Genomic DNA, 13,079 nt, shown 5'->3' on the forward strand with positions numbered 1-13,079 from the left:
AAACTCCATCGAGGAAAATTCTAATTCCAATCGTGGTCGTGAAAGGACTTAATTTGTCGCGATTCCAATACCTTAACATTCACCAGGAAAATATTTTAATAAACTGCGATTAAAAAAGTAATTCCACCGAATAAATTCGTTAAAAATCTTACTCCGCGTAGGGTAGGAGAACGGTTAATTAGCAACAGAAATTCATTCGGGATAATATTCTGTACGAGAACTACTTTCTTCTCATTGCGTATAATAACTAAAAATTAATACTAATATAATAAAAATAACTACTGTGGATTGGTAATGTGCCGTGAATATTTTTTACACACAAAATTAAGTGGAACAGGTTTTGTTAATAATGTAACTTTTACGTTTGTAGTTGAAATTTACTCTGGAAAAAATTAGCTTAAATTAAACTTGTTATAGGTCTTTATGTGTGAGTTGTATCATTTACTAAATATTTGCTTTATAAATTAAGGTTGTAACAACTCACCCCTCAGTGTGTAATATAACAAAATTAATTTGTATGACATTAAGCTTCTCATTTATATAAATGTAATTGTGGTAATTACTAGTAATAAGTATGTATACTTAAAATGAGTATTATTACTAATATTGATAATGGACTACAAAATGAATGAAAAATAAGAAACTATTAATTGTTAGTGGATTGTTTATAATCCTATATCGAGTTACATCGTATAACAATAAAAAGCTGTTACAACGACTGAATGCACCATCGGTGGCTCCGAGACTCACGCTCGTTCGACCGACGCGACGCCATATTGAATTCGCAGTTACGCAACTCGAGAACAATACTCTTCTCGCGAAGCTCAACTCCAGTTATATTCTATCGCGTTTCAATTATACACACCCCCCTCCATCCTCCTGAAACGTAAATACTTAATGGACCGAGCGTGGGCGTCGCGTTTTCCGTGGGAATGCTTATTCGCGGGGACAAGAACCGACGAAACTCCGACGGGCACGTTTCGCCAGACGAAAACCGTAATACGCGGGCGGTGCACGCCTCGCGGAGCACATGCGAACGACCGTGTAACCGGGTCTTATCAGTATGCATGCGATGATCAGTAACAACGACGGTCTTAATAATTCTTGCGGCGTGGAAAGTATAAGTTACAGCCGGCGCGTGCTGCTAATGCAGACGTTGCGTGACGCCGACACGCGTGCCGCCCGACAGAAAGGGGACATATTGTAATCCGGTAAATGCTCGCGGTCTCCGTCGAGCCCGATCGAGGGGCCGATGATAACGAGCTCGTTCCTCGAAACATTTATGCACTACCGCTTCGGCCATCGCGGAACGATTACCGGGATGCAACGGTTTGATTTACAGAGAACGACCTCCTGAAGCTGAAACCAAGCTTTGGGGACCATAAGTATAATTTCATTTAAGAGAACAAAAGGAAGGATTGAATAATATTGTTTCTTTATTATTTTTTATTGAGTTTATTTTATTCTTTCTTGATTATTAAATCAAAGTCGCTTGTTGTATCGTGGTGATGGTTCCTGTACTCGCCGCCAGAGGGAGACGCTGGACCTGTACCACTCTCACAAGCGCTCGTCTGATCCTCGACTGATTATCGAATTAGTTAGTTTTCTTCCCTCCTGCTATCTTGCTCATTTCCTTCTATAATAGAAAGTAATAGTATGAACAATTTTCTCATATGAACTCTTGTATCTCCCAATTAGTTCAATAATTATTGAACTGAATTAAATTAGGGAAATCTCATCGATTTCACAAACATTCTGAAGAAGTTCTCTTATACATATAACCTCAAAACGTATAGCTATAGTTTCCAAGCCATTTGCAGAATTCAAAAATCTAACTTGCTCTTAGCTTTAACAAAATGAATGATACCCATTATGCAAATTCTGAGGCAATGAACCAAACATGCATTTAACATTTGTTCCTGTTTATTAAAATAAAATCAAATTATTGTTTCGATTGTATTTGTATAATATCGGCACTTTCCACATTCGCCACCAGAGGGCTACGAGATCAACAGCTTTCTCACAAGTGGTCGACCAACTACCTATTTCCATACATCAAGCCACCACAATATAAAAAAAATAAAATCTCATCATTGCTGATGGTTAACTAATTTTCTGACAGTACGTTAAAATTTGTTTCCAGGTGGATGTCCCGCTCTGCTATGAGGCCGGCCGAGGGCGACACTTCGGACTGCATCCTGGTGGTTGGCATATCCAGACCGAAGATGGCCGCCGCTTTCCTCACGGTCGTCCTCCTCTCCCTCTTTCTGACCTTCCACATTCTCTACGACAGCGCCGTGTACAGCCTGCACGCGGTCTCCGCCGTCGAGGGTCGTACCGTCGAGCTCGTATCGCAAGTACGCGCCACACCGCCGTTGCTCTTCTCCAGCAAGGTACACTTCCCGCGCACCAGCCGACATCTACCTCAGGCGATCATCATCGGGGTGCGCAAGTGCGGCACCAGGGCCCTCCTGGAGATGCTCTTCCTTCATCCGCAGATCCAGAAAGCCGCCGGCGAGGTTCACTTCTTCGACCGCGACGACAACTATGGGAAAGGTCTCGAATGGTATCGACGGAAAATGCCCTACTCCTTCAGGGGCCAGATCACCATCGAGAAGAGTCCTAGCTACTTCGTCACGCCAGAGGTCAGCATCTATTCACTTCGTTCTAGTAACTTGAAAATCTAGTGACTTTTACTGCTTGAACTACTATTGGGAGACGAGATGTTGGCTATAGACTATTCACAAGCTAAACGATGCAAGGGGCAATGGGTATCATCTGTACGTTCCACCCAATTTCCACTTTCTTAGCTTATTTAAGGGCGTGGTGAATTGCAAGTTTGTATCATCAGCTCATCTCCCAATAGTAGTACCAGGGTTGAATATGTACCATAGACAGATGACTTAATGGTTAGGTATGCAAGATAGAGTAGGATATGTGGCGCCATCTAAAGCACCCACCAGTAGAGGGCTACACTCTTTCACAAGTACTCGACCAACCATTCAATGTCCCAACAACTATGACAGGACTGGTGAATCCACTATCAAACTCACTTTGCTTCCATTTTCTTTCACTCTGCTATCTCATGCAAGCCACTATAGAGACATGGGCGTAGCCAGTAAGCTCAGAATATTAACCATCTATAAAACAAAAATGCACATGTAGATACAGAGATCCTACTATCATGTAGTGTGACTGCTAAGAAGGTAAGAGTGTGGTGTTTTCTGTTGGTTAAACTAAACAATCTACACCCTTGTTCTGTTCAGTTTGCCAGGTGCCTAATCACCCAGTCATCTCTCTATGGGTACATTGCATTGTAACCCAAAATTTCATCATCTTTGAAGTAGACAAGGTCTCGCCTTGCACCATTAAGCGTCGCCAAACAATGTCAATAATTATCCTCGAAACTGAAGGAACTGGTATAAGAATTTCTGACGCTTTCCAGGTGCCCGAGAGGATCCGTGCAATGAACGCGAGCGTGAAATTGCTGCTGATAGTGCGCGAGCCCGTAACCAGAGCGATATCGGATTACACTCAGCTGCGAACGCACGCCGCGACCGCGTCCACCGTGACGAACGGGACGCCCCGGAGTGTCCAGCAGCTGCAGCAACAGCAAGCAGCCCGTAGCTTCGAGGAGCTGGTGATACGACCGGACGGCACCATCAACGAGTCCTACAGACCCGTCGCGATCTCTCTCTATCACACGTACATGCACAGATGGCTGGAGGTGTTCTCCAGGGAGCAGATCCTCGTGGTGAACGGCGACCAGCTGATCGAGGATCCTGTGCCGCAGTTGCGGAGGATCGAGAGCTTCCTCGGTCTGGATTCGCGAATCGGCAGACACAACTTCTACTTCAACCACACGAAGGGGTTCTACTGTTTGCGTAACGAGACTTCTGAGAAGTGTCTGAAGGAGAGCAAGGGCAGGCGACATCCGAGAGTCAGCCCCGTGGTGGTCACCAAGCTTAGGAGGTTCTTCAACGAGCACAACCAACGATTCTACGAGCTCGTCGGCGAGGATCTCGGCTGGCCCGAGGAATAACCGTCGTAGAGGCACCGGTTCGATCGCTGTCGCCGCCGATAACGGTTTTGCGCGCAGTCACGATGGATCGTCGAGGCGAGAATCCGTTCGAGAACACGGCTGGTCCGCTGTTCTCCCAACAAAATCAACGCGAACGAGGTTCTGGCGCTCGAGCAGGATCCAAGTGAGGCTAGCAATAGCGGGAAACTCGGAGGTATCGGGGGATTCGTTAAATCGAGGAACACCGAAGAGAACGGCATCGAAGAACTCGACGGTGAAGAAAATGCAAACGGCGGTGGAGAACATGGCGGGAATCGTCGGAACGAAGATTCGAGCGGAGAAGATCGCGTCGTGTCTGCAGCCGCGTCGCTCGGAAGCGCGTCGTTGCCGGTGCGTTCGTCGTTTCGACGATCGTCGGAAGATCCTTACGGAACGGAATGCTTCGATAGTAACTGGCACACCTCATCGTGGAGAGAATTAAGGCTGATCAGGATGAGTACCTTTTATATTTTACTGATTAGCTGTAAGATCAAAATGGGGTAGCGGCTCGATGGCGTCGGGCCTGGCGCGCCGTGCGTGTGCTCGAATATCGGAAGAAACGGTTTCTCACGGTTGAACGGAATCATCTTTTTGATACCACCATTTGCAAAACCGGAATCGTATTTCCATTTCTTGAGTTCACACGAGTTTAAATCGTACGCCTCACTGGTATCGTTGGGTCGTATATAGAAAACTATGGAGACACCTCTTGCGCTCGCCGCCAGAGGGCAACCTTTCTCGCAATTACGACCGACCACCGATTCCTATATGTACACTCCTCGACTGACTTTGAGGCGAGGCTGTTTTCACAAAAAGTGTTTCACTTAATCGATCATATAATTTCCATTAGCCTCTATTATATAGTGAAATGACAATTAGAGAGAATATCAACCGAAAACAAAAGTAATTGAAGCAGATGCATGACCCAACGGTACCAAACGAGGGTGAACGCTGGAACTCTGTTGATAAAATGCAAAAGAGCGAGGATGATGATGGGGTGGTTAGAAAATGGAAAGGTGCGATGAGGATTCCTTAAAAGTGCAACAATCCTGCGAGGATTGTAGGAAGGGCACTCGAGCACGCGAACCTGGAGTGGTCGTTGGAGAGCCCAGTGGCAACGAGCGAAGCCATTAAATCGAGTGCATGCAATTTAATGGATACATGCTCTGCCCGGAACTCTTCATTATTAGCAGAGATCCTGAGTCCCCTCTTGCGTTCGCGTTTCAGTCGCTCGTCCTTGCGTGCTAATTGCTTCGAATTGCTTTTTCAATGCGCCGCCGAGACCGATTTCTCGCGGCGAAAAAAGATTTTCATCCTCGGAACGTGACGTGCGGAGATTGATAATGATTGCCCCCGCGATCGTATGCATTGAAACGGGATAATTTGGCACTTAGCCCGTTCAGCAATTTCGACAATGTAATCCGACAAGCGTGTAACGGGCGCGCTTAACATTTCAGCGAACCCGTTGATTAAAATTTAATCAAACGTTTTATGGTATAAATTCGAACGGGGAGATTTTAGGAATTCATCGAGCGGTCGATCGACGATAAACGCGAGCCAAGAGGGTTTTAAATTTTTTAATTAATCTCCAAATTGTTATTTTCCACGTTTAGACGAAAATTGAATAGTATATTCTCGTCGTAGCGAGCAGAATCGCGTCGAAGTTTCGTACAGCGATGGCGGGGCATCCGCCACGCGGAATCGAGCCAATCTCAGGGAAGAAATCGCCTCATAATTATGTCGGACGCGTTGCGCGATCACCGACGATACGCACGTTCGAGAATCACAACATTTCCACTTGAGACAGCTTATCCCGCTCGATGACAGATGGTTTAAAAATCGAGAATAATCCGGTTACTTCCTAAATGACATGCGCACACAATATTCGCGCGTCGGTCAGGATCGCGTAACGCTGTCCTGGCAACAGCTACACATTCTCATTTTCTCGATTAACGCGTTATAGGACAAGAATATAAAGTTTGTCATCCGCATCTTCCATTTCTATTTCTCATTCGATCTGAAACTGATGATTCCGGGGAAATCGGCGAGAATAGTTTTTAGCGTTGATTCGACTTCATTTGAGGGGGTGGTCTGGTCTCTTTGGGTCTGTCAGGACTGCAATTTTTTAAAAATGGTGCATAGTGATCCTGGGCTAAAACTTAGAAGTGCTACAATATGCCTAGTTTTTTTCATTTTTTAAGTTTGTTTTTGGTACAATTTAAAGAGAAGAATCATCATTTAGATAGTGATTAACTACCCTGTTAACTGATTCTATCTAAAACTGAAAAGGGATGCAATACCAAAGCATTCATTTTTTTTAAAGTAAAGGTGATCTTGAAGTATAACACAAATTATATTGTTCACGATGTTCTATTAGGTGCCATGGGACTTTATAATTGTAATTTAAAAAAAATTACTGAATAACTAGGTGATCAGATACTGAGCATGTAAACTCAAAGAGGCTGCAACGAAAAATAGCAATTTTTTCAAAAATAGAGGTGATTCTGAATTTTAATACAAATTATATTGCTCCCTCAAGTAGGTAATGATCAAATATTTTTGAAGTATATTTACCTAAAACTCAAGGAAATGCAATAATGTTCTCAGAAATTCTGTTGTGATCCAATAAGAAGTGTTTATAATTTGAATATAAATGATATTCTTCATTATATTACATTAAGTTTCGTCGTATTTTGTTCCAAGTACAATTTGAAAAGGATAATCATCATCTAGATAGTGATTCACTTCTTTAATTCTTTCAAAAATACTAGTGCTCCTGAATTTGAACAAATTATACTATCCACTATATTGCATCCAGTCTCATTGGATTTTGTCATTGCAATTTATAAAAAACTGATGAATAACTACTCATCAGGCTAAAATTTAAGGAAATGCAACAATATATCTAGTTTTTTTCACAAATTTAGAGTGATTTCGAATTGGGACACAAATTATATTCTTTGCCATTGCAATTTATAAAATATGATTAATAACTAGGTAGTAGACAACTACTATTGAAGTGACCCTACCTAAAACTCAAAGAGGTTGCAACAAAAAATAGCAATTTTTTAAAAAATAGAGGTGATTCTGAATTTTAACACAAATTATATTGCTCTCTCAAGTATAACTAGGTAATGATCAATTATTTTTCACTTGTACCTACCTAAAACTCAAAGAAAATGCAACACCAGAACATCAATTTTCCAAACCTATTACTGATCTTAAATTTTAACACAAATTATATTGTTCCCTCAAGTATAACTTACCTAAAAGGTATATACCCAATAATATACCTAAAAGGTAATGATTAGACTGCGGATGTTTATGCATTTATGGGAAATTTTAATTTTCAAAAAACTACAGAATTTAGTTCATATGCAAGAATATAAGAAATACTTAAAGTAAGGTACAAATTATTATATCTAGGGGTTGAGACAACCCTCTACAAAGCTCCAATTTCATTAATTTTATTAATAAAAATATGAATTTGCATGAAGATCCGCAGTCTAGTAATGATCAACTATTTTTCAAGTGTACCTACCAAAAACTCAAAGAAGATGCAACACCAGAACATCAATTTCCAAACCAATTACCGATCTTAAATTTTAACACAAACTATACTATTCCATCAAGTCCCATCAGATTTCATAATACCAATTTAAAAAAAAAAATTCAATGATCAAGCTGCTTAACAGATGACCCAAATGTAAAACTCAAACGAGCCAGCGAAAGATCGATTTTTCGAAAAGTCGTAGACCAAGACCACCCCCGTCAGGGGCGACTCATTAGCCCCGGGGAGCGGGGGGGATTAACAGCGCGCGCAGAATCGCTCAAACGTTCCTCCGGGTGGGGGTAACGAGTTTACCCGATGCCGTAGAGAGCGGAGGATCAGCGCAGCGTGCAGAATCGATCCGAATCGCCGTTAGAAATATCGTGGACGGTGAAGGAGCTTCGACGGGTACGATCTTCGATATCCCACGGTCGCTGGTATCCCGCAGGAGCGTCCCGTCGATGCTGTAAACGCCGGTCGGGAGAGGGTCGTTACTCGGATGGGGCGGACGTCTGTCGGGCGATTCACGATTTCGAGCACACATCGGCGCGGCGGCGGGTATTTAGGTCGATCGATCTCCGCTCGGGAGAATGATCCATCGACGCCGTTACCCACGTTCCTCCACGTGGCTGCGCGCAAGACAGCGCGCGTCTTGTTCCGTGGGTGCACGCGCGTGGTGCAGACGAGAGGTAACTATAACCAGGTGCAACGAGGACTGGCTGGAAAGATAAACAGCTGCGCCAGGGCCGAAACCGTAATAAAATGATAGGGATGAAGCTAATATTTTGAACGATAAATTCTCATCCTCGATATTAACACTTTGACGTCATCCATATATGGGTATTTTACATTTGGAATCTTTAAAAAGCTGAAATGTTAAAGAAAATAAATTTGAATAGAATTCATGAATTTTAATATGGTTACGAGAATGATTACTGAGAGAAATTTTAATTTGTATAGTTTATCTTTGTTTCTCGATCACAGAAAAAGTCGTACAGTTTTGGTCTGGCAGTCAACGTGTTAGTATTGTTACATGATAATGTAAACGAGGAGTGAAGATACAAATTAAGGAGAACTATATTTCAACATTTAATTTATCTATTTATTACAATTGGTAGCTTTTACGTTAATTGTGTGTTTGAACTGTTAGAATTTAAATTAATTCTAAATGATTCAGTTGATGATTTGAACAACACGTTCAACTCATTTTTCCCAATCTTCAACCGTATTATTTGATGCAATATAGTTTGTAGTCGTGTTAGGGCCCTCTGTTTACATTTTCTGCCAGTCTCCGTTGCACCGTGTATAGCACGGACGCGCGTAAACAGACACACACACACACACACTACACGCAAACACACACAGAGAGACCACACGATTCACACGAAGTAACAGTAACGCCGGCCAAAATAAAATAGAGACGAGAGGGTTCGTCGAATACGAAACCGTTCGCGAGAAACGCGAGAAGACGACCGTTTCTCTGTATCGGGGATCGGGACGGTCCGTGTCGTGGATCCTCCGTCGCCATGGATCACATTGGTCCGTGAGTTTACATATCATATAGGTTAACTAGTTCATATTACAGAAGATTTAATATTTTTATAATCCACATTGGAAGTTGTTATATCGAGTCGTTAAGCTTATTGTGTATAGGAGGAGAGCCCATCCGCGGGGATCGGGTCTCAGGGGCGGACAAAGAGGGCTCCCGCGCGACCCGTGCTCTTTGATTTCGTCGCTCCCGGTCGACCAATCGGTAGCGTTCCGTTTCGCGCGCTCCACGAAAGGACGACATCTTTTATTTACGATCGATTCGCCGTACAAATTAGGACGATGATGGGTGAACGTTCCAAGCGTGTACCACTCTCGGGTTCGACGCTGTTTCTACCGGAAGTGTCGAATGGAGACGTTGAAAACTACGGTTGGTATTATTTTTCAAGCTTAATCGTTTTTACCATACTTTTCCTACGAGTGTTCTTAACTCTAGATTTACGGATGCACATATTTTTATTAACGATTTCATTTAAAAAAACAGTCTTTTGTTTAATTGGAATGTGGATTCGTTATATCAATCAAATTCGATGTAAATTGCTAGCAAGTGATATTTGTGAGCTCTGTAACTTCAAATATGGAATCTGAAGACCCGGTTAAGCTAGTGTAAAATTAATTTATTCTTTTTAAGGCACCTTTGGTCGAGATAGGTTTGAATGAAATTGAGGTAGAAACAGTGTTGGAGAGTGAGTTGAGAAAGTAGCATTCACGTGCAATTACCTATTGAGTCTGAAGAAAATATATTTATTATTCATGTTACAGCACTTTCTGTAAATAAAACTGTTTAAATAATTAGAGTATTAATACATAAATTGAGACAGAATCTGACAAGTAGACTCCAAATTTCTTTTTCTACTATTATTGCTAAATCATGAAGTGGTTACGAGGCAATACAAATTTGTTAACTATTTTTTGTATAAATATGTGATCCCCCATAAGTATAAAAGTCAAGTTTATTCTATTATATTTTATTAAACGTATGTTTATGTACGTTTAGGTCCTCTCAGATACATTATACTCGCGAATGCTACTTTCTTTACATGTTACTTAATACTTGGAGTCCTCAAAGACAGGTTGGAACGAAGCAGTCGAAGCCTCAATTATGTTTGATCGATATTCGCTACGTGGTACCATAAGCAGGATAACTATCATTGAAAGTACGAAACGAGAAAGTATTATAATAAATTAAAGATCGTCGAAGGATTTTTGCTTCGATATGGTTCAAAAATTATCGCGAATTTACATATCGTCGTGTTAAGGATTCATAATAAGGGATTCCCCGATACTTAAAGATTCTTTGCATTTGAGAAATGCTCGCCCCAGCGTCTGCTTTCGCGTAAGAATTAGGTCGTAATGGTGTAACGCATACATATCAAAAAATGTGATATAACGAAGTACAGTTTTTTATAGTCTATGTAATATACGAATTATTAAAGGAGTTAAGGCAATAATAACTTTAAACGTTTACTATGGAATAGGAACAATTATGTATTTATGGATTAAGAATTAACTCGTTGAATTGCATATTTTTGCTTGACAGGCGCGATGAGGTTAACTGTTAATATATTATTAATATATTGTTCGATCAACGTTTGCTCGAATGTCGAAATTTATTATTTACAAAAGTGAAAAATTCATAATGTATCTTAACGTAAGCTACTTCATAATTTTTACCATAAAAATTCTTCGCAATAATTATTTTTCGTCGTATCAGTTCGAACGTATCGAATCGTATCTGAAAGCGTGGAAAAATGAAATTTAATAACGTAATACAGAATGGGAGCAATTTCGTGTATATTTTTAAAACATCGCTATAAACAAGTATCATTGGATAAATTCTCTAAATAATCTGTATAAGAAGGGAAATAATTTTATTCGAAAAATGAACCAATTCTGTGGGGGTATTTTTTTTATAAACAAGTATCATTGGATAAATTCTCTAAATAATCTGTATAAAAAAAAATAAAAATTACTCGAAAAGTGAACCAATTCCGTGGGTTTATTTTTATTATAAACAAGTACCATTGGATAAATTCTCTAAATAATCTGTATAAAAAGGGAAATAATTTTATTCGAAAAATGAACCAATTCTGTGGGGGTATTTTTATTATAAACAAGCATCATTGGATAAATTTTCAAAATAATCTGTATAAAAAAAAAAAAAATTATTCGAAAAATGAACTAATTTCGTGGGTTTGTTTATTCTGAAAATTCGATGAAGAGAGACTCGAGGAGCCAAAAACTGTCCCACGGGGGCCACTCAGATTAATTTAAAAAGATCCGCCGGAGACGTCGAGAGGCGCTGTCCAGCTTGAAAGACAGAAATCCTGAAAGAATCTATCGGGATTGGTGACGTCGATTTCCCTGCTCGCCTTAACGTAAATCTACAGATAGCCCCGTCGATGTTTCCATTCGGGTCGCCGTAATGGACCTTATATCGCAGATCCTTCGATGTACGCCCATTTCGATATCCAAGGCACGAGATTGAAGTAGGGATATCAGGGATGAAAAGGAAGAAAAGGGGGGTGGTGGGGGCAACGGGGACGGGTCTCGTATATCACGCGGAGATAAAACTTCTCGATAAAATTGACCATTTGTTTCTGGACAGGGAAAAAACCGGGGGAGAGGGATCGCGACATGAGAATTCCATTGATCGGTGGAACAACGAGGACGCGTGATACCATCGATGAACGGGAATCCTGAAACGCGTATAATAGAACGGTGAAGGATCGACGCGAACCTTCTTTGCGCCGGATGTTTTCGAAATTGTGGCGTAAACGTTGGGTTTTTCATTTTTTATCTATTTTGCAGTCTGTTATTGATATTGGTAATATAATACACATTTAAATTATATACTTTCTACTTTTCATCTACTTGTCAACCATTTTGCAGTCTGTTATCAATATCAGTAATATAATACTCATTTAAAGTATATACTTTCTACTGTTATTGACCATCGTTACCGTTCACATAAGTGAGAAGCATGATTTCGAAAAAATTTAAGTGATAATAGAGGAAAATTAAAAAATGTAATAACTTATCCTTACAAGGAGTTCAAAAAAATTAATTTTCATGGTAAAGAGGAATTTATAATTTAATTGTGTCAGTTGGACATGAAAAGTGCAATAATCCCCGATTTTAAGCAACAATTTCTACCCCGTTTTTTAGCAATGGAGTCACTACTTTCTATATTTACGTGCGGGTGATTAAAATTTTAACACACGAGGCAGAGAAAGTTGAAAAATATACTTCCAAACTGTCTTAAGTCCAGATTTTTTTTTAAATATGGGGATGGCAGATGTTCAACGTGTACATCTACAATATCTCTAAATTTAAAAGAAATGCAAAACATACAACATGTTTGAACATGTTTGACTATGTTTCAACATCTATAATATCATTAGATTCTTTTAAAAATGGAGATGATACATGATGTATGAAGATCTTTAACGTGAACATCAATAATATCTCCAGATTTGTAAGGAATGGGGATCATACAAGCTGTTCGAACATGTTTGAAGATGTTTGAAGATCTTCACCGTGAACATTTATAATATCTCCAAAATCCTGTACAAATAGAGATCATACAAGATGTTTTGACGAAGATCTTTGGAAATGTTCAACGTGTACATCTATAATATTTCCAAATTTAAAGAAAAATGCAAAACATATAAGATGTTTGAACATATTTGAATATGTTTCAATATCTATAATATCTTCAGATTCTTTTAACACTTTCACTGTCGCGTCACCCATATATGGGTGACAGGATTTACCATTATAATACTAGAAAAATTAATTCTCAAGTTAAGACGATGAGAAAAATAAATTTAAATAAAATTTATGAATTTTAACAAGGTTACAAATATAAATATTGAACAAAATTTTAGGTTATGTAGCTTACAATGGCCCAAAATCAAA

General features: G+C 40.0%; 1 protein-coding gene across 3 annotated transcripts in view; it reads left to right on the forward strand.

Moving 5' to 3' along the window:
• LOC122400930 (heparan sulfate glucosamine 3-O-sulfotransferase 5) overlaps positions 1-11,740 on the forward strand; it is a 113,711-nt gene extending 101,971 nt beyond the window's left edge. For 2 of the 3 annotated variants that reach the window (XM_043402706.1, XM_043402707.1), the window contains 2 exons: positions 2,144-2,645; positions 3,446-11,740. In XM_043402706.1, coding sequence (XP_043258641.1) covers positions 2,144-2,645; positions 3,446-4,042 — 1,099 coding nt within the window. In that variant the 3' untranslated portion in view covers positions 4,043-11,740. Of the gene's footprint in view, positions 1-1,476; positions 1,598-2,143; positions 2,646-3,445 lie in introns of those variants that run through there. The other variant, XM_043402708.1, reaches the window with a different exon arrangement.
• Positions 11,741-13,079: the final 1,339 nt, after the last annotated feature.

This window comes from Colletes gigas, unplaced genomic scaffold (genome assembly GCF_013123115.1).
Source record: "Colletes gigas isolate AHSC1104 unplaced genomic scaffold, ASM1312311v1 Colletes_gigas_Sc00020, whole genome shotgun sequence".
NCBI lineage: Eukaryota > Metazoa > Arthropoda > Insecta > Hymenoptera > Colletidae > Colletes > Colletes gigas.